At 45.5% G+C, this 22288-nt stretch overlaps 1 protein-coding gene across 1 annotated transcript in view; it reads right to left on the bottom strand.

The window, feature by feature from the left end:
• Window positions 1-212: 212 nt before the first annotated feature.
• The window catches only part of NIPAL2 (NIPA like domain containing 2), a 65061-nt gene continuing 42985 nt past the window's right edge, over window positions 213-22288 (bottom strand). Inside the window, exons 6-11 of the mRNA XM_065399528.1 lie at window positions 16790-16886; window positions 14688-14823; window positions 6158-6246; window positions 2853-2916; window positions 638-732; window positions 213-307 (exon numbers count right to left, since the gene is read on the bottom strand). Of these exons, the coding sequence (XP_065255600.1) occupies window positions 213-307; window positions 638-732; window positions 2853-2916; window positions 6158-6246; window positions 14688-14823; window positions 16790-16886 (576 nt within the window). The remainder of the gene's footprint in view (window positions 308-637; window positions 733-2852; window positions 2917-6157; window positions 6247-14687; window positions 14824-16789; window positions 16887-22288) is intronic.

Here is a 22288-nt window from a genome sequence, read left to right as displayed (position 1 = left end):
CCATTTAATGGTTACTAGCTTAATAGCCCTCCTTGCTCATCGTAACACATTTGTGATAGGCAGGGGATACTTAAGGATACTTAAATAACACTAAGGGTTCTCAACATAAAAGAACATGACACACACACTGAATATATGCAATCAACATGGGGTGATGAATATGATGTCAATGAATAGAGAGTTCCTCTTGTTAACTGGAATTGAAGCTGCTCTTAGCTCTGAGCACTCGTCCAGTCATCTTCATCATGCAAAGTGCCGTAGGATAAGCTGTTTGAATCCGGCTGTATTTTGTCAATCTCTTTTTTTCCTGTGGGAAACAAAAAAAACTCAATGAAAAAAATCACAATCCTGCCAATCCATTATTTTTCTGTTAAAGGCTCCTCAGTCTAGACGCCTTTTGTTTTCCTTTGATAGGCTGTGGAAACAGTTAAGAAACAATTTAAGAAAGTCTTTGAAAAAAATCAATTGGAAATAGGAATAGAAATGAAGAAAGAAGTATGTTTATTAAATATGATAGGAGGATATTTCTGCTTCAATTCTCTCCATTCATTCCCCACTCCATTACCTGATGCTTTTAGACTTTTAAACATAGATGATTGGCAAATATTTGACAAAGAACGTCCAAAACCATGCTTACCAGGGATGTGTCCACAATCAATATAAGGAACTTGCAAATGCTCCTCTTCTCGATTTCGTGTGATTACAAACACGCCAAGAAATGACAGAAGACACCTACAAAGGCATTGTGAAAATAAGGTTAGAAGCAGCTCATTGCATTTGAAGTGTGGGTCTTGTCCTGGGCAGGGCCGGCTTTAGCAGGTGCGGGGCCCCACACCGGGTCGTGAATTGTCTCGCGCCCCCCCCCCCAACTCCACCCCTCCCTGCCCCATTGGATCCCTCCAGAAATCCATGCCCTGGCCCCGCCTCTTCCCCAAGCATGCTGCATTCCTCCTCCTCACCCCTCCCTCCCAGGCTTGCGCTGATCAGCTGTATGGCGGCGCAAGCGCTGGAGGGAGGGGGGAGAAGCAGGATGCGGTTGTTGTTGTTTTTTCCGCTCTGCCGGCAGCCCCGGACGTTGCGGGGCCCTCTTAGGCGCGGGGCCCCATTCCGGGGAATCGGCCAAATCGGCTTAAAGCTGGCCCTGGTCCTGGGTATCCATGTTTCTCTCTCAACAGCTTCCATATCTGAGCTGCTCAGTTTACAAGTAAAGAGAATTCGTTTTTCATGACTGGCAGCCCAGCAAACTCATCCAGGGCTCAATGGGTCTGTCTAAACAGCAAATAAAAAAACATGGCTGGCCCATGCCAGCCGACTCAGGCTCGCATGGCTCAGTCTGTGGGGCTATTTCATTGCTGTGTAGGATTCCAAGCTCAGGCTGGAGCCTGAGCTCTGGGACCCTCTACCCCGCAGGATCCTAGAGGCCGGGCTCTAGTCTGAGCCCAGACGTCTACACAGCAATGAAACAGCCCTGAGGTTTTTCTTTGCTGTGTAGACAGACCCAATGTCAGGCTGGGCTCTTAACTGGGAGTACGGTTTGAGAAGGTAACAAAGGTTCTGGGGACCAAATTATGCTCTCGACAATCCCTTGGCAGCTTATGGATTCCTGTGGGTTTTCAAAGGCTGTTTGCCTTACTCACACACCTAATCTCACTGACTTCAAAGGAACTGATGTGAGGAAGCTGAGCTGAGCCCCAAACTGAGCCACAGCAAGGAAAACACATTTGCATCCTGGAACAATTGTTTGTGGAGTATCTAGACTAACATTTACAGTTAAATTGATTATTAGTTAACTCAAGTTACAACACAACCAAAAACTCTAGTCTAGACAGGCCTGTGTTTCGCTCATTTGACTTTTGTGTCTCAGAACCAGGCTTCTGGCCGGCAGTGATTTTCAACTGCTTGGTAAGTGTCTTCTGTCCCTCTAAGGCTGTACACAACATCAACTTCACGCCTGCCAAGTGTGTGCATTTAATTTGCTTATCTTCATTTTCTACCACTTTCACTACAAACACTGTCAGTCACACAAACCATTAAATAGTTCTATGGGGCCGCTCAGTCCTACCTCCAGTGGGAGTGGTCACATACAATTGTCAGTTGTGTTTGTTTGACTATATTAGGGCCTGGCATCTGATTAAGAATTTTGGGAACTGTTCTTCCACTTGTGTGTTAAGTATCCCATTCCCATCAACAATGATCTCTCACCTATCACCTGAGCCTTTACTGTACTGGCAACTCCTGAGGAATCTGTGGCTGCTTCTGTTTCACTTGGCTGTATGACGGGTAGGCTGCCCTTCAAGCATTTACTGCTACCACTTATTTAGCATGACAGGATCTATAATCACCAACAGACAGATTGTCCCTTCCTATCCAAAGGCAACAGGAGGTTACTAAAGTGAGCATGGTGCCTTCTGTGTGATTAACTAACAGTATTGCCCATGGCTAGTAGCAGCAGAGAACAGCAGGTAGAAGATAACATGGAGGGAGGGACTTTTCTAGCACTAATCAGTACATACTCCACAATGCGATCATTGATGGAAAACAGCCAATGATTTGTCTCATTTACAAAGGGAACATGTAATGTTAGCTTTTCATTCCATTGGGGAAAGTGGGAGAGATAGGGGCTCACAAATGGCAAATATTAATATTCTCACAGGTTTGGATTCAAAAGCAGGCCCTTATAACAAAACACAAATATTAGCCTTTGTAATGTTTTTTATCCTACTATAACAGCTGCTCCCTAACACATTGCAATGAAATAGGTTTCTTCTTCAGGAGAAAAGGAAAAGTTGTTTGGAAAGGTAACTGCTGTTTCGATACAAACTTTGTTACAGATTTTCAGTAAATACACTTACCCGAATAGAAACATGAACACACTCAGCAAAGCTGCACCTTGGAATTCCTGATAAAATATGACCCCTAGAATGTGACAGAAACAAGAAATGCAGATCTTGAACAAATTCCAAGTGATGTGAATTACCGATGACAGGGTCAGAAGGTAGGTTATGATCAAGTGGAAAAAAATCCCAAATACGTCAATACAAATTTTGAGTGGGTTCATATTATATGCCCATATTCAGTATCTATGCCTTTTTTTTAGATAATAGTAATTGCATATATCTTGATAAGATAAGATCTCACTCTACCAGGTTTGGACTTCTTGCTTGTGTTGTTAATTGTTCAGTATAGTCACATTTTATATTGCCAACAACTGAAAACCCTTGTTAAGTGTAAAAGATATTTTTAAAGAATGAAACCTTGTTGAATTACACAGAGGTCCTTACACAGTGTTTATTCAGGTCAGACTCAGACTGAGGGCTTGTCTACATGCAGAGTTGCAGCAATTTAACTAAATGTGTTGTTTTAAACCAATAAAGTTAAGTACAAAAGGCTCTGTGGACACTCTTACTTCAGATTAAATCAGGTTTATTTGGGTTTAGCTTAGACAATTAGGAACACATTTAAAATGGCAATAAGTTTCTCTTAAGCCACATAGGGGCTTGCACCATTTTAGCTCGTTTAAATAAACAGGTGCAGATTTGTATATAGATCAGAGGTATTCAAACTGGTTCGTGGACCACCAGTGATCCGCAAGCTCCATTCAGGTGGTCCACAGATAGTTCCCTGTAAGGTGCGCGCCTGGGCGGCTGCACATGAGAGAATGAAGGGCCACCCATCTAACTTTATGTCAGTTCATATTGTGGGGCTGCCGCAGCAGGGGAGAGAGGGAGAGACCCCCCCGCCCTCCTTCCCAGCCCCAGCTTGGGGACTGCTGTGGCAGGGGAGAGAGGGCACATCCATCGCATTAGAAAGGTAAGACTACCGATATTAAAATATGAGTTGTGTGCTTTTATTTGTAGAAGAAAAAAAGTTAATTACTATTAAGCTTTTTTATATAGCCCTTTTATCCAAAGCGCTTTACAATAGTTAGCTAATGGTACAAACAACATTTGGAAAGATCATTAAGTGGTCCGCCAAGACCCTCAGCAATTTTCAAGTGGTCCGCAAAAAAAAAAAAAAAAGTTTGAGAACCACTGATATAGATGATCCTGAATAAGGATGTGGCCTTTAAAAAAAGTAGGCACAAGACCAAACTCTCCATATGGTTACTCCAGTGCAAGCCCTTTTGGCCAATGTCTCCTCTCGGTCACAAAGTGCAGGTCTGTTCTAACACAGCTGCTGAGGCAATCTTCATGGAACTCCCTTTACCATTAATGGAAGTTCTGAATATTAAATTTCCTGCAGACCAATGACAGGACTGCCCCTGTGTACGTTAAAATCGGTCATAAATATTATAGCTGTATAATTTTGGCTTATTGCTGAAACAGGATCTTTAGGTACATTTATACTACAATAAATTAAATAAATACATAAACAATTAGGGCTTCAAATGATTAAAAATAATTATTATTAATCGCAGTTTTAATCGCACTGTTAATCAATAATAGAATACCATTTATTTATATATTTTTGCATGTTTTCTACATTTTCAAATATATTGATTTCCATTACATCACAGAATACAAAGTGAGCACTGTACACTTTGTATTATTATTAATTACAAATATTTGCACTGTAAAAAAGATAAACAAAAGAAATAGTATTTTTCAATTCACCTCATATAAATACTGTAGTCAATCTCTTTATCATGAAAGTGCAACTTACAAATGTAGACATGTCAACTCTAAAGTTTTACATTGCTTTGTTTTTGAGTGCAGTTATGTAATCAAAAAAATCTACATTTGTAAGTTGCTCTTTCATGATAAAGAGATTGCACTACAGTACTTGTATGAGGTGAATTAAAAAATACTATTTCTTTTATCTTTTTTACAGTGAAAATATTTGTAATAAAAAATAATAATATAAAGGGAGCACTGTACACTTTGTGTTCTGTGTTGTAATGGAAATCAATATATTTTAAAATGTAGAAAAAAATCCAAAATATTTATAATAAATGTAAATTGGCATTCTATTATTGTTTAACAGTGCGATTAAAACTCAGATTAATTGCAATTATTTTTTTTAATTGAGTTAATTTGTTTTGAGTTAATCATTTGAGTTAACTGCAATTGATTGACAGCCCTAAAAAAAATAAAAATCTGAGTCTTAGAGCCCGGGTCAACAGATTTGGGCTCATGCTGCGGGGCTTAAAATAGTAGTACAGATATTCCTAACCGGGCTGGAGCCCCAACCCCTTGGCCAGGTTTCAAAGCCTGGGTTCCAGATCCAGCCTGAATGTCCACACTGCTATTTTTAGCCCCACAAGTCTGAGTCAAGGTGCCACAGGACCCTCTGTTGCTTTCTAAGTCTGAGTCATAGAATCATAGAATATTAGGGTTGGAAGGGACCTCAGGAGATCATCTAGTCCAATCCTCTGCTCAAAGCAGGACAAATCCCCAGACAGTTTTTTAAAAAAAAAACAAAACACCCCCATTCCCTAAATGGCCCCCCTCAAGGATTGAGCTTACAACGCTGGGTTTAGCAGGCCAATGCTCAAACCACTGAGCTATCCCTCCCCCCAAGTCAATTGACCCGGGCTCAGAGACTCAGTGCGGCAGAATTTTTTTTCAGTGTAGACGTCATCGTCTTTCTCTCCTCTCTTGTTCTTTCAGTGCAGACAATTTCCAAGATTTTCAGTCTCTTTTTAATGAGAGCAAGTTCAAAGTTCTCACCCAGAATAAAACGTTATAAGGATTAAAGGCCTTTGGAGTATTTTATTTCCTTCCCTTAACCTAGAATGCAGCCTTCTGAAATATAATACACAAACTACTACAAAACACAGCTGTCTGTCATTTGAGTAGCTTGCCACACTATTAAAATTACTTTACCAGCTAGGATATGGAGACGCCAATGTACACATGATAAACACATTTATGGTACTTCCAGAGGAGGCTAATACAAATGACAGTACCTAATAAGCCAGTAAAGCAGAATAAACTGTACATGGCTGTATTGTACTGGAAAAGCTAGAATCTGATGGCATTTAATTTTATTTCAAAGTTCTGAACTTATGATCATTTTCAAAATATACACCTGTCATATTATATAAAGATCTCTCCCTGAAGATAAAAGTGACTTGTTTGCATTCCTGATTCAAAGAAGAGAATTCAATCTTGCTATTTAGAAAGAGCTTTTGTTTGGATAAAAAGTAAAAACAAACCTGCAATGATGGCGCTGGTTGTGAAGAACACAAAGTTAATTGGCACAACGACTGTTGCATTGTAGAGCTGCATAGCTTGATTTAAGAACCTAAAAGAAGGCAGTTATTACATCTCCTGGATACAAAGTGTGCTGTGCACTAAGTGTAGTAATAGGTGTAATACTTTCACATCAAAACAGCTAACAGCGCAGTACAAGTTGGTGTCTGCAGTAGATATGCATACTGGATTTGACCCTGCATAGTACAAATGAATAGTGCAAGATAAAAGATGATGAGCACAGGAAATCCAACTCTGAATCAATGAGAGTAAATGTTGTATGACTGCCAAATTATTCCTGCCTATTAGCTGGAGTAAGATCTAGCCTGGGGACACAAAGCTAAATGCTGATTAGCATGAAGAGGCTTAAGTTTTTGTTTCTTCAGACACCCACCCTCTTCCCCTTTTTAAGAGCTTGATCCAAAGCCCACCAAAATCAACAGGAATCTTTCCACTGACTGGGCTTTGCATCGGGCCATTATACCTGGGATAGAATCATAGAAGATTAGGGTTGGAAGAGACCTCAGGAGGTCATCTAGTCCAACTCCCTGCTCAAAGCAGGACCAACACCAACTAAATCATCCCAGCCAGGGCTTTGTCAATCCAGGCCTTAAAAACCTCTAAGGATGGAGATTCCACCACCTCCCTAGGTAACCCATTCCAGTGCTTCACCACCCTCCGAGTGAAATAGTGTTTCCTAATATCCAACCTAAACCTCCCGCACTGCAACTTGAGATCATTGCTCCTTCTTCTGTCACCTGCCACCACTGAGAACAGCCGAGCTCCATCCTCTTTGGAACCCCCCTTCAGGTAGTTGAAGGCTGCTATCAAATCTCCCCTCACTCTTCTCTTCTGCAGACTAAACAAGCCCAGTTCTCTCAGCCTCTCCTCGTAAGTCATGTGCTCCAGCCCCCTGATCATTTTCGTTGCCCTCCACTGGACTCTCTCCAATTTGTCCACATCCTTCTTGGAGTGGGGGGCCCAAAACTGGACGCAATGCTCCAAATGTGGCCTCACTGGTGCCAAATAGAGGGGAATAATCACTTCCCTTGATCTGCTGGCAATGCTCCTACTAATGCAGCCCAATATGCCGTTAGCCTTCTTGGCAACGAGGGCATACTGCTGACTCATATCCAGCTTCTCGTCCACTGTAATCCCGAGGTCCTTTTCTGCAGAACTGCTGCTTAGCCAATTGGTCCTCAGCCTGTAGCAGTGCATGGGATTCTTCCTTCCTAAGTGCAGGACTCTGCACTTGTCCTTGTTGAACCTCATCAGATTTCTTTTGGCCCAATCCTCCAATTTGTCTAGGTCACTCTGGACCCTATCCCTACCCTCCAGCGTATCTACCTCTCCCCCCAGCTTAGTGTCATCTGCGAACTTGCTGAGGGTGCAATCCATCCCATCATCCAGATCATTAATGAAGATGTTGAACAAAACCAGCCCCAGGACCGACCCTTGGGGCACTTCACTTGATACCAGCTGCCAACTAGACATCGAGCCATTGATCACTATCCCTTGAGCCCAACAATCTAGCCAGCTTTCTAGCCACCTTATAGTCCATTCATCCAATCCATACTTTTTTAACTTGCTGGCAAGAATACTGTGGGAGATAGATTATGTTTCTGAGCAAGGAAGCAAGCAGGAGATTTGAGCCTTTATTCCGTTTAGCGCAGAGGAATAAGGCCTGGTCTCCACACAGAAGTTAGTATAGTTCTCCTTATTTTGGTGGGAGCTGGCATGTGTTCACACACATCTCCCATTGCAAGATCACTGGATTTGCATTTATTTAATGAAGCCATTTTGCAAATGCCACAACTCTATTTTGGTGGCAGTTAAATCAATTTAGCTCCAGTGGATGCATCCTACTCCTTATATAAGTGAACAGTCCTCCCATTACTATCCCACACTGCACCAGTCACTGCAGAATTGACCTCTCTGTGGGGGTCAGCATGCCTGGAAACCACTCTCTGTTTAAACAGCTTTGGCAAATCCACATGGGCCCCATTTGGAAGCCACTTTGGTAGCAAGCAACTACCATTTCTCAGAAACGCACAATTTTTTGGAGAAAATTCAAAAGAGCTATCATGCAGGCCTCATGCATTTGTATGGACCCTTCTGGAGCTCACTGCCTTCAAAGATAGGTGGGAGGAGAAGCATGTGCAATCACAGCTGGGAAATAGTTGGCAGAGTATCAAAGTGTACAAGCGCCTGCTATCCCCAAAGACAAAAGTCAGCGTCAGAGCAGGAGAAAGGAGCTCACCAAACCTGCCAGCACATTAAGGACAAACCATGCCATCTCCAGTAAAGCACCCAAATCCTGCCCTTTTTATGGTATTTAACCTTAACGTTTAACTTGACTTGTGCCCACACACCACACAAGACTCTCACCCCTGTTCCAGCTCCTGTACTCTGAATAAAAGGGGCTTAAAAAGCCACAGATTCTGACAGGGAAGAATACCTCCTTCCCTATGTCAGAGGTAAACAGCCATGGACTGTCTGCTGAGGGCCCCCACTAGGATTGCCAAATTCTAATTGCACAAAACCGAACACCCTAATCCCGCCCCTTCCCCAGACATCGTCCCCTTCCCCGAGGCCCTACCCCCCGCTCACTACATTTCCCCTCCCTCGGTGGCTCGCTGTCCACCACCCTCACTCACTTTCACTGGGCTGGGGTGCAAGAGGGGGTGAGGCCTTTAACTGGGGGTGCGGGCTCCAGGGTGGGGCCAGAAATTAGGGGTTCAGGGTGCGGGAGGGGGCTCCAGGCTAGGGCAGAGCGTTGGGGTGTGGAAGGAGATGAGGGCTCCGGATGGGGGCTCTGGGGTGGGGCCGGGGATGAGGGGTTTGGAGTTCAGGAGGGGGCTCCAGGCTGGGGGGTGGGGCACAGGGGTGCAGGATATGGGAGGGGACTCTGTGCTGGGGCAGAGGGTTGGGGTGCAGGAGGGGGTACGGGCTCTAGGCTGAGGGTGCAGGCTCTGGGGTAGGGTGGGGGATGAGAGGTTTGGGGTGCAGGAGAGGGCTCCAGGTTTGGGGAAGGGCTTAGGGCTGGGGTAGGGGGGTTGGGCATGGGCTTACTTCCGATGATTCTTGGTCAGCAGCGCAGCGGGGGGACTAAGGCAAGCTTCGTGCCTGTCCTGACTCCGTGCTGCGCCCCAGAAGCGGCCAGCAGCAGGTTCAGCTCCTAGGTGGAGGCATGGCAGGCGGCTCTGCGCACTGCTCTCGCCTGCAGGCACCGCCACTGCAGCTGCCATTGGCTGCAGTTCCCAGCCAATGGGAGTGCGGAGCCAGTGCTCGGGGTGGGGACAGCGCATGGAGCCCTGTGCCCCTCCCCACCGCCTAGGAGCCGGACCTGCTGGCCCCTTCCAGGGCGCAGCGTGGAGCCATCACAGGTAGGGGGAGTAGCCTGTCTTAGCTCCACAGCACTGGCCACCAGACTTTTAATGGCCTGGTCAGCAATGCTGACCAGAGCCATCAGGGTCCCTTTTTGACCGGGTGTTCCGGTCGAAACCGGACACCTGGTCACCCTAGCCCCCACCCAAGCACTGATGCAGGGGTCATGGCAGGCATCGGGGTGGGGCCACAGTACATAGCACCATGGAGATTTTGGGCAGCACCTCTCCCCACAGGCAGCTGGGGACAGGTTGATGTAGTTTAGTAGCCACGGACGATCATCTCATTTACACTAGGGGCCACGTTGGCTCCCAGAGCAGCAGAGTTGGGAAGGCACAAAAAGGTGATTTACAGTTACCTTAGCCCCGCCTCCCTTTAGGCTACATGTTCAGTGCGGCACCTCTCAGATGCACAACACAGAACCTCACCCGTAGCCTCAGCTGGAGTGCAACGGGGTTGTGCACTATACAAGGACGTGTAGGACAACGCTTGGATGTATGTGTTCTTACACCAACCTTCATGGTCTATTTAATCCAGTAACAAAAACAAAGCAATTCATCATGTTGAAGGAGAATGAAAGTCTCATGCAGAAGTATTACAACCTGCCACATCCATATCTACCCATAGGATTATGAATCATGCCTGTGAACACTGGAATGTATCTTTGTAAATTCAGTGTCACTGCACCCCCCACATACTGTATCCTGCCAACAATGCATTTGAAACAGAAAGAAATATTAAGAGATGGCAGAGTGTTTTAGAAACCTATAAAAAGAACTATGCTTAAACGTTTCTTTGGTACGATATATGTGAATAGTAAAAATCCAAACTCTGATCTGTTTTAGCCATTAAAGTAATTGCAAGGTTATTTTAGTGACTGTTGAGCAGTCTCCATGGTGCTTTAAAAATAAAGAAATCCTGACTATCCTGTGGATATGTAGGATTTTGAAGTCACTGAAAACACCTCATTATTTTCTCTCATTTGCAACAATCTTAGTCTCAGGGACCGAAACATAGATGCTGATGCTTAGCAGCAAGTCCCCAAAAGATGTAACAAAAGCTGTTCTGAGTTCTCAAGAATCAGTAAAATAAACTAACTTGGTGAGAGATCTAGGTAAAATGGGAGGGGGGGGGAAGTCAGGAGTAACAGCATTGTCTCCTTTTGAAAAGTCTGCTCAGGTGGAATGGGGGGAGGGATAGCTCAGTGGTTTGAGCATTGGCCTGCTAAACCCAGGGTTGTGAATTCAATCCTTGAGGGGGCCACTTAGGGATCTGGGGCAAAATCAGTACTTGGTCCTGCTAGTGAAAGCAGGGGGCTGGACTCAATGACCTTTCAAGGTCCCTTCCAGTTCTAGGAGATGGGATATCTCCATTAATTTATTTATTAAGACAGATATTGGGCCCAGGCAGCAAAGTGGCCACATTTTGCCTTTGTTTGAGTTTTGACCAAGTGAAGGAAGAAAAAAAAAAATCAATCTGCCGAATCATTCAGAATCATTCAGCAGCTTCCCGTTTACCAAGCTCTATTTCCTCTCTTAAATGCTCTGAACTCTTCTCCCAGCAAAGATCTGGGTGTAAACTATGCTACAATCTGTGACAGGGAGTTCCAGAGTCACTGCAGAATGATGCACGGGCTTTCTCCAAAGGGAATCCTGATTCCCCTATGATAGCGCTGCCACTAGAGTGCTAGGCTGGCTATTTCATTAAAATGAAAACAAACATTCCAAATTAATCTGGAGCAGCCTGTACAAGTGCATTGAATGGTGCAATCTGCACCAGAAGCATAGGGACACGGATAAAGAGAATGGATTCTCCATTCAGCTGGGAGTTCTATTTTACATTTCTGATGGCAGCAGCAGTCTCCAGTGGCAGCAATACAATGATCACTTAGCAGGCCAGAGCCCAGCAGGAAAAATCCTGATTTTGCAGAGTGCTCTCCAAAAGTTAACTATTTCCTAGAGAGGCTCAGCCATACCTAGCTTGCACTTCAGGCACAAATTTCTCAGAGGCAAAACACAGTATGCAGATTTAGCCGAAGGGGATGGGAGGATAATCTATTGCTTCCACCTTAGGACAAAAGTTGAACATAAATCTAAGGGCAGATCTAGGCTTAAAATGCTGCATCGATGCAGCTGTAGCGCTTTAATGAAGACCCTCTTAGCTGAAGGGAGAGAGGTTCTTCTGTCGGTTCAGTTAATCCACCTCTGTGAGAAGCTCTTTCACCAGCATAGTGTAATACTGACAGACTCTGGTCGTCGGTGGCTGGGATCGAACCTGGGGCCTTTGGAGCTTAGTGCATGAGCCTCTACTGCATAAGGTAAAAACTGGCTCTTAGTAAGGCTGTAGAGCAGTCTCTGTCTGTCTGTCTGTCCCCTCCCCCGCACCACCACAAGGTGCGTGGGTTACAATAGCACTGTCTACACTGGTGCTTAGGCTGGATTGCGGATGTGATTGCAGAGCCATTGGCCATTATCTTTGAAAACTCATGGCGATCGGGGGAGGTCCCGGATGACTGGAAAAAGGCTAATGTAGTGCCCATCTTTAAAAAAAGGGAAGGAGGAGAATCCGGGGAACTACAGGCCAGTCAGCCTCACCTCAGTCCCTGGAAAAATCATGGAGCAGGTCCTCAAGGAATCAATTCTGATGCAGTGATCAGGAACAGTCAGCATGGATTCACCAAGGGCAAGTCATGCCTGACTAACCTAGTTGCCTTCTATGATGAGATAACTGGCTCTGTGGATGAGGGGAAAGCAGTGGACGTGTTATTCCTTGACTTTAGCAAAGCTTTTGATACTGTCTCCCACAGTATTCCTGCCGGCAAGTTAAAGAAGTATGGGCTGGATGAATGGACTATAAGGTGGACAGAAAGCTGGCTAGGTCGTTGGGCTCAACGGGTAGTGATCAATGGCTCCACGTCTAGTTGGCAGCCGGTATCAAGCGGAGTGCCCCAAGGGTCGGTCCTGGGCCAGTTTTGTTCAATATCTTCATGTAAGGAGTCGGACTCACCCCTGCGGCGCCTCCTGCTGGTCGTCCATGGGAATTAGCTCGTTGCAGCTCCGGAAGCGCCCTCTGCAGGCCGGTGTCCCACTGCCTCTTGGCCTCCATGTCCCTCCCAGGACCCGGTGCCCCTTTATCTGGGGTGCTGCCCCCTGGCAGTAATCCCTTTCTCTTTTGGTCTCCCCTCACCGGGAAACCTCCACCCACTATCCCCACCTTGCCTCAGAATAAGGCCACTGCCAGTCACCAACTAGCCCCTGCTCCCTGGGGCAGACTGCAGTATAAGCCACTCATCATCGTCAAGGTTGGGTTTGGACCTGCTGCCTTTGCCTACCCCTGGGCTGCCCTCTACAACCCCCAGTACCTATTTGCCTTTTGCTGGGCCGCAGCCCGGAGCTTTCCAGGCTGGAGCTCCCTGGTTCCTCTGCCTTTCCCCAGCCCTGCTCCACTCAGGTACCCTGTCTCTAGCTCCCTGCAGCCAGGCCTATCTCCCTCTACAAACAAAGAGAAACTGTTTGGGCTCCTGGCTCACAGCCTTTTTATACAGGCCAGCTGTGGCCTGATTGGGGCGTGGCCCAGCTGCGGCTGCTTCCCCAATCAGCCCAGCTTTTAGAGCTGCAGCCCTCTCCAGGGCTGCTTTCCAGCCCTCCCAGGCAGCAGCGGGTGTCCACCCCCTACACTTCATTAATGATCTGGAGGATGGTGTGGACTGCACCCTCAGCAAGTTTGCAGATGACACTAAACTGGGAGGAGTGGTAGATACGCTGGAGGATAGGGATAGGATACAGAGGGACCTAGACAAATTAGAGGATTGGGCCAAAAGAAATCTGATGAGGTTCAACAGGGACAAGTGCAGAGTTCTGCACTTAGGACGGAACAATCCCATGCACTGCTACAGACTAGAGACCGAGTGGCTAGGCAGCAGTTCTGCAGAAAAGGACCTAGGGCTTACAGTGGACCAGAAGCTGGATATCAGTCAACAGTGTGCCCTTGTTGCCAAGAAGGCTAACGGCATTTTGGGCTGTATAAGGAGGGGCATTTCCAGCAGATCGAGGGACATGATCATTCGCCTGTATTTGGCATTGGTGAGGCCTCATCTGGAGTACTGTGTCCAGTTTTGGGCCCCACACTACAAGAAGGATGTGGAAAAATTAGAAAGAGTCCAGCGGAGGGCAACAAAAATGATTAGGGGGCTGGAGCACATGACTTATGAGGCTGAGGGAACTGGGATTGTTTAGTCTGCAGAAGAGAAGAATGAGGGGGGATTTGATAGCTGCTTTCAACTACCTGAAAGGGGGTTCCAAAGAGGATGGATCTAGACTGTTCTCAGTGGTACCAGATGACAGAACAAGGAGTAACGGTTTCAAGTTGCAATGAGGGAGGTATAGGTTGGATATTAGGAAAAACGTTTTCACTAGGAGGGTGGTGAAGCACGGGAATGGGTTACCTGGAGAGGTGGTGCAATCTCCTTCCTTAAAGTTTTTTAAGGTCAGGCTTGACGAAGCCCTGGCTGGGATGATTTAGTTGGGGATTGGTCCTGCTTTGAGCAGGGGGTTGGACTAGATGACCTCCTGAGGTCCCTTCCAACCCTGATATTCTATGATTCTATGTCGTTCAGGGGTGTGGATTATTCACACCCCTGAGCAACGTAGTTATACCGAATTAATTCTGTAGTGTAGACCAGGGCTAAGTGGGAAAAAGAATTCCCTTTCTAAATTTAGGACAAAGTTACTGAAAGCGCATTGGCTATTAGATTAATTGGTTACCAGCAATGGGTCTAAAAGCTGCATGACAAAGTAACAGAAAGAAAACATCAGGAAAATAGCAAGTTTCACTTCACAGTTGGGTTTAAGAACTGTGAGAAAAATAAACATGCATTTCGAACGAACCTGAATTGTTTGTTAATAAGAGAAGAAGGCACCAGTATAATAAATCCAAGTGAAATAATCCAATGAGAAATAAATTATAAATAAATAAATAAAACTTTTTAAAAAATCAGTGAAGGCAATCGGTGTGTTTAACTGTTATTCACACCAGGAGTCAATATGCTCCAGTAATTAGCAAAACCAGCAGATAAATGGATAGAAAGGTTAGCAAAAACTAACTTACTTGACTTGGAAAACACAAGATGTCACCATTATAATGAACATGATATAGAAAATGGGGTATGTTAGCTGCATTTTGCACTTTGCAGAGAATGTTATCATGCCTGCCACAGCCTTTACTGAAATGATCGTCAGTGATGCTGGAAGACAGAGAGAGAGAGAGAGAGAGAGAGAGAGATGTTAACAAGGTTGAATTATTCGCCTTTACCCCAGAGTGTCAGTGCTGCAGAAAGACATATTGATCAGCAGGCTATTTAAAAAGTTAGTTATGTTTTTAACCCTTCTTCTGATTTTCTTTTTAAACCAATAAAAGGTTTGAAATGCACATAACCACAAACAAAGCTTGCTTTAAAGGAAACTGAGCAGCAATCTTCAGGCCAGCCGAGGAGAAGCATTGCAGCATGACGTACTACCAGTTTGGAGAGCAGAATCAGGCTTCCTCATCACCTGAGCGAGTAAAAGTGCAGATGGCTAGACTAAAAGGCACTCACACTTTTCCTCTGGCGTGGGCTCTTGATTTGCCCCAGCCCTTGCTGCTGAAGCTCAATTGTGGAGGTTACAATAACCTCACAGAAAATAGAACAAATTCAAAACATATGGGGTGGCAAGATGAGAGGAGTAACAGTGCACTCGTCACACTAAAGGAAAGTAATTAATAGCAGGGGACAAAGCCCCATCACTTGGATCTAATTCCAGGTTCTCCAAGAAGTTCAGTTCCAAAGTTCCAATTTGCCCAATTACAGAGATAGCCCCCAGGTGCAAAATTCATATTGACATACAGTTCAGAACTTCCCAACACTCCGGACAGGAGGGCGGGGGAAGGGATTCAGATCTGGGGTTCTGTTCCAAGTATTTTGCTTAGAGCAACTCTGGCATGGGGTTTAAGTGGTGCATAGGCCTTGTGGTGGCCTATTTGAATTTCACCATTAGGGCCAAATTCAAGGATTTCCTTTGCTCCCCTTGAGTAGTACCTTACTTCTTGAACACTCCTATTGAAATCAATCGGATTGTTCAAGGTAGTACTCAAAGTGAGCAAAGGGAATCCTTGAATTTCTGGCCCATAATGAGTATGATACAAAAAAACCCAACAAATCATCATGGTGATGTGTGGGGTTAAAAACCTCAGTCAGTTACAGGGTAGCATGTAGAAATTGGGCTTTCCAGTTGAGGGCTGGATTGCTGAAAGGTGAAGAGATTTGTCATGATAGTGTGACAGACATGGCAACATCCTACCACATCCTTGGGAGACCTAACCAAATTACATTTAAGTACCTTTGAGGTCCATTGTATTTAATGAATGATTTATGTATTCTTGTGGGCCGGGATTGTACGTAAACTCTCCAGGAGAGATGTAAGGTCTGGGGATTCAAAGAACTACACTGCAAATGTACAAGACAAGAATGGATTTTTGGGACAATAAGTGTTAAGTGGATTTTCTGGGGAAAACCTAGGCAGAGGTTAATGCAAATGGCAATCTCTAACTAAGTTTAGTGGACCACTGAAGTCTTAATACATATCTATAAAGGCAGTATAGGAAAATATGTTGCATTTATTAAGGCTTCAGTTCTGGAAAAAAAATATTCATATATAGGTGGGAGTAGAGGAATGCAGGCAGAAGGTCCCAGGCAGTTACACTGAAGAACTGCACACAAGCAGAGTGGTTAAGAGGTTTTCTGTTTTTGTTTTTAAATTAGTGATTTGTTTTCCTCGGCTAGTCCTGGTCACCAAAATATGTTCTAGACATATGGAGTTTCAACAGTCTCTGTAATTCATTCTTCCAGGGAGCTAATGATAAAGGATTACTTCAAATGGCAGAGACAAAAAGCCTTGGAATATCCATGCACAAGTCGGATTCACACAGAATCAAACTGCAAATCTAGAAAACCAAACAGTACTAGCAATAGGCATATAAAGTTTGTTGAGTAACTGGCTTTGCTTGTTAGAAAGAGACTTAATTGAAGCCATATAAAAACCTAAGGATTCCCCCTTCAGATTGTCCCTTTAAACACAGCACTGACATAAGCTAACACAGGGGACCGAGTGACAGAGAGTGGTCAAGTGAGAGAGAGAGAGGAATATTATACAAACAGAATAATATGTCCTTACCTAGTAGTGCTACCATCATTAACAAAACCACGATGTGCTTCACATCCTTTCTTTTGTAGAAATACAGAAGAATGCAGAATATTATTATTTCTAAGATCTGGAAAAAAAGGCAAGAAAGGTTAAGCTGTAAACAATATAACAAATGCTTCATTCAGATTCTTTAAAATGTCACATTGATCTACTCTGCTCAAACAGTTCAAGGGAGGATTGCTTTATTAAACATCTACTAAAAAGTAACTGGGACGCTCTGTACCTTGGGGGAACACCCAGCACCCCCTTGTTCATCCTTGTAAAATGATTGTGTGGTATCCAATGCAAAGTTTGTCATGTAGGGTGTCTTCGGAAGGCTCCTGATGCATTGAGCATGGTTGTTATAGTGATGTTATAGTAATTGTTACAGTACTGTTATAGTAATGTTATAGGTTATAATTTCATGCAGGGCCGGCTCCAGGCACCAGCTTAACAAGCAGGTGCTTGGGGAGGCCAAGGGAGAGGGGCGGCACCTGCAGCAATTCGGGGGCGGCAGGTCCCTCACTCCCTCTAGGAGCGAAGGACCTGCCGCTGAACTGCCGCCGCCGATCGTGGCTTTTTTTTTTTTTCTTTCCAATTGCCGCTGCCGATCACGATCGCGGCTTTTTTTTTTTTTTTTGCTTGGGGCGGCAGAAATGCTGGAGCCGGCCCTGATTTCATGTATGTAGTTATGAGGCTGAAAATGTATCCTCATGGCTTAAAATAAGCACAGGCAAAAACTCTCCAAGAGCAGAGAGGCAGTTCACACCTCATCAGGACAGGTATGGGGCAAACCCAGCCCAGCCTCACAGGAACAAAAAACGCTGGCCTAGGCAGCAACAACAGAATCTGTTAGATTCTCGAGGGAGTCACCCCCCTTCCTTTAGTCAGTTTGGAACTGCAATGAGGTTATGCTCACCTGACTCGGAAGTGGGAGGTGGAGCAAGGCCAAGAGGGAAGAAAGGACATGATAAAAGGAAGAGACATTTGCCATGCTCTCTCTCTCTTCCACCTACATCTACAGACACCACACCAAGCAACTGAAGCGCTGATCAAAGGGCAGAGCCTGACTGAAGAGCAACCAGCCAGCATGTGGTGAGAAGCATCTAAGTTTGTAAGGACACTGAACATGTTAAGATCAGCTTTTATTTCATTTGACCAAATCTGACCTTTTATGCTTTGACTTATAATCACTTAAAATCTATCTTTATAGTTAATAAATTTGTTTGTTTATTCTACCTGAAGAGTGCGTTTGGTTTGAAGTGTGTCAGAGGCTCCCCCTGGGATAACAAGCCGGGTACATATCAATTTCTTTATTAAATCATATAAGCTTGCAGCATCCAGCGGGCACAACTGGACACTACAAGACGGAGCTTCCTAGGGTTGTGTCTGGGACCGGAGATATTGGCTAGTGTCATTCGCTTGCAAGTACCTGGGAGCAGCTTACATGCCAGAGGCTGTGCGTGAACAGCCCAGGGGTTCTCACAGCAGAGCAGGGTAAGGTTGGCTCCCAGAGTCAAGGATTGGAGTGGCTTAGCAGATCACCGGTCCAGACAACACCAGAGGGGAACGTCAGAGTAACCTTATCTCCAGTCAACTGAGTTAACAAATAATTGTTCTCATAAATCTTTCCTGCTCCTAAGATACGTTTCAAGTTAACTTTCTCATTTCTTTGCTTTTCTTTTGCTCTCGAGGAGTCTGTTTGCTTTCACAGCATTGAGAAGATTAAAACAAAGATTGTTTTTCTGGGACAGCAAAGGTACCCACATGAGCTAGGGATTATCAATACAGGCACCCCCAAATATATAACCCCCAGGGCTAAAGAGTAGAGAGCTAGCCTGAAGCAAAACATTATCTACTTTTAGCTCAATTTTTCTACAGTGACCATCACCATAGTATCTGACTGCATTAGTTTCTTTCCTCTTTTCCCTTTTCGTTTGCCTCAGTCAACAAAACCTTAGCTAGCACTATCTTCATGTCCAAACTTCCCGCCATGCAATCATGGGGGGAATGTATTTCATTCAGATTATAGCTATGCAATGATCTTCAGTTACTGGCTACCCACCTACCTGTCAGGGTACATGACAGAAGGTACACTGGCAAAGCTCAATGACACACCATCAGAGACTGCCCTGCAGGTCATCTGTAATGCTGACACACTGTTCACTGTACACAGTCCAGACTCGCTTCATCTATGTCACCACCATCTTCCACACTGACAGTTAAATTTACTGGCTTCACTAACAATGCTAGCTCTTACAGGTTCCCACAGTAACACTTGCTCCCTTGCCAGTACCGTGACACTTCTGTAACATCACCAGCTGCAGAAAACAGCCTCGCTATTATCAGCAACAGAATTTTTAGTCACCTGTCAACATTCAACCTTCTTTCTGTACTGAAAAATCAGACAATGAGTGAAACAGCTCTTGGGAGTAATAGAATGAGGCAGGCAGCCAGCAGCCCATCTATAAACAAGTAATTATTCTACTGTCAGTTTAGCTGAGTTCAGATTCACAGGTCGAAATGCAGGCCTAGATTCTGGCTTGCATTAGGACAGTTTCTGTGGCACTCCCAAAGCTCAAAGCTGGCCTAAAGCTGACTTAACCAGCTATGGGAGTATTGCCACAGGGGAATAGTCAAGTGGCCTAGTAGCTGCTATAGTGGCTCCTTCTCCATTCCCTCCACTGTTGCTGGTGTAGGGGCTGTGGCCAGGGCTCTTTTATCCCCAGTAATACCTGGTGGCTGGAAGAGCCCCTTGGGGCTGTTGGCAGCTGGTATAAATTAATGTAGCCCTTACGGCAGTGGTCCCCAAACTGTGGGGAGAGCCCCCCTAGGGGAGCATGGAGCAATGTTCAGTGGGTCGTGGCGGGGTCCGTGCCAGGCTCCATGGGAGGTGGGGACGGAGCGGCACCCAGCCCTGCTCTGCCCTCAGCCCCGCTCCGGCCCAGCCCCGGGCTCCCGGCCCGACTGCGGCCCAGCTCTCAGTCGCAGCCCCCGGCTCCTGACCCCAGCCACGGCTCTGGCTCCAGCCTCCGACCATGGCTTCCGGGGGTGGGGGTGGTCAAATTATATTAGGAACAAGGGGCAGGGGACTTAAAAAACTTTTGGGGACAACTGCCTTAGGGCCCCAGATAGTTCCAAGGCTGGAGGAGCATTAAAGTGACTTAAAGCCATCTTTACACCCTGCTTCCTCAGCTGCATGGAGCACTCAGGATCTGAGCCACAGGAAGGCATGGCCTGCTGATGACTATCTGCCTATACTTCGGAGGTATAACAGGACAAGCATGGCTACCTCTGTCCCTTCGAAGCATCAGACTGATCATCTGAGAAACAAGTGCCCTCGTGTATCTTCCAGGCCTGATCCTGCAGGTGCTGTGGGAGTGGAACTGCCATGTGAGTCAGTGGGAATTCCACACGCTGAAGAGTCATGGAAACACATAGGCACAAGCACTGGGCACAAGCACTGGGGAAGTTCGGCACTCAGAGGGACAACCTCTCCCTCCAAACCTTTTGCCTTCCACTGATGTCCTCACCTCTAACTCTTGCTGAGCACCCCACACAGCTGGCTGCAGCTCTGTCACAGCATGCTCTGCTGGCCGCTCTATTCCACTCAGCTGCTATTATGGCCACTAAATGCGGGAGGCCAGGAAGCAGAGCAGAGCAGGAGGCAGCATGCAGTAGGGAACACAGCGCCAGCCAGCCAGCTCAGCATAGAACCCTGCACCAGGAAGCTGGCAGCCCTGATATCCTCACCCCACACTGGGGTACAAGTAGCAGCCTGAGGATGCTCCAAATGCCCCATTCCCTCAGACACAGGATGCCCTACCATCTCTAAGGGCTTGGACAGAGAGAGAGCAGAGACTGTGCTGGGATAGTGACAGAAAGTACAGTGAGAACCCAACACCACAGTATCCAAAACTTGCAACTCTTAGGGCTGGTCTACACTAGAAAGCCAGCTTATGCTGACCTAATTATGTCAGTGTACACACTACAGCCTTACTCCCACCATTGTAACGGCTTGCCTACACTACCGCACAGGTTTGATCTAAGATACGGAACTTCAGCTACGTGAATAGCGTAGCTGAAGTCGACGTACTTAGATCTACTTACTGCTTGCAGTGTAGACATACCCTAAGTCTCAATTTTTTCCCAAGGGAAGGATCGCTGCACCCCACCCTTTAGGTTTCTTGTCCCATTAATTTTTTTAAAATGTGTTTTCCTGCCCCAAGTGTAATCAAATGACAATGTTACATTCTGGAAGGATGTGGTTTTTGCACTGAAATGTCTACAGACACTGATTGAAGATTATGGGGTTGTGGTTGCAGTTTTAAGGCATTCACTTTTCATATGAAGAAAGACTGCATTAGTAAGCACATCTATCGGCAAGATTAATTTACCTAAATCCTGGGTGATATTAACTCCATGTGTGTGTGTCTGTTTATGTATATAAACCTATCTCATAGAACTGGAAGGGACCCTGAAAGGTCATTGAGACCAGCCCCCTGCCTTCACTAGCAGGACCAAGTACTGATTTTGCCCCAGATCCCTAAGTGGCCCCCTCAAGGATTAAACTCACAACGTTGGGTTTGGCAGGCCAATGCTCAAACCACTGAACTATCCCTCCCCCATTATATATAATGCAGCATTATATATAATGCTGTCACCTATTTCCCTCAACATGCTTTCCTAGTTTGTGATGGGGAGACTGGGTGAGATGAAGCATCGGCTAGCCACAACGTGACCTCAATCTTTCTTGCTAATTCTGTTACACTGATGAAAAAACTGGGGCAACTCCATTGAATCAATGGAGTGTAGGATCAGGCCTATTTTCTACCATAGGTTGTCCTAGGCTTCACCTGCACAGGTTAAATCAAATTCTGTTTGAATTTTGTATTAACACCCATCATTGCAGCATCTAGACTCTTCCCGGGTCGATTAGATTTGCATAGCAAGGTCCCTATGGCAGCCTTTTGACTCTTCTCCCTTCTCTGGCGATAGGAAGCTCTTAGTAGATGAAAACAAGGAACAGAAGGCAACAAATCTAACCATTAAATGAGTGTTGATATCCAGCACTTGCCTTTTGTTTGTTTGTTTTCGGTCTTGTCCTTTTCCCACCCCAAGCTGTAGGGGTATACGTTGGTATTTGGGAGTAAGGGAGAAGATGAGATAATAGGTCTTGTGGAAGAGGTGAGTTTTAAGGAGAGAGTTTAACGGGGTCATGGTTGAATAGGTCATGGAGGGGGCTTCAGGCATCGGGGGACATGTGAATTGGAAAGAATGCAGCGAGGCAAAAGTGGGAGAAGGAAATAAATAGGGGGTCTAGCTAGTCACAGGGTTTGGACACAATGAAGGAGGCAAAGGGGCTAGTGAAAGGACACAAGGTTTGGAGGGTAGTTGACAGATGACAAGCCCCCACGGATGCTGATGGGGGTAACTTGATGTAAGTGGGCTGATTACTAAGCACAGACACTGCATTGGGATTAGGTAAGA

This window comes from Emys orbicularis, chromosome 2 (genome assembly GCF_028017835.1).
Source record: "Emys orbicularis isolate rEmyOrb1 chromosome 2, rEmyOrb1.hap1, whole genome shotgun sequence".
Lineage (NCBI taxonomy): Eukaryota > Metazoa > Chordata > Testudines > Emydidae > Emys > Emys orbicularis.
This window is presented reverse-complemented; position numbering and strand designations above follow the sequence as displayed.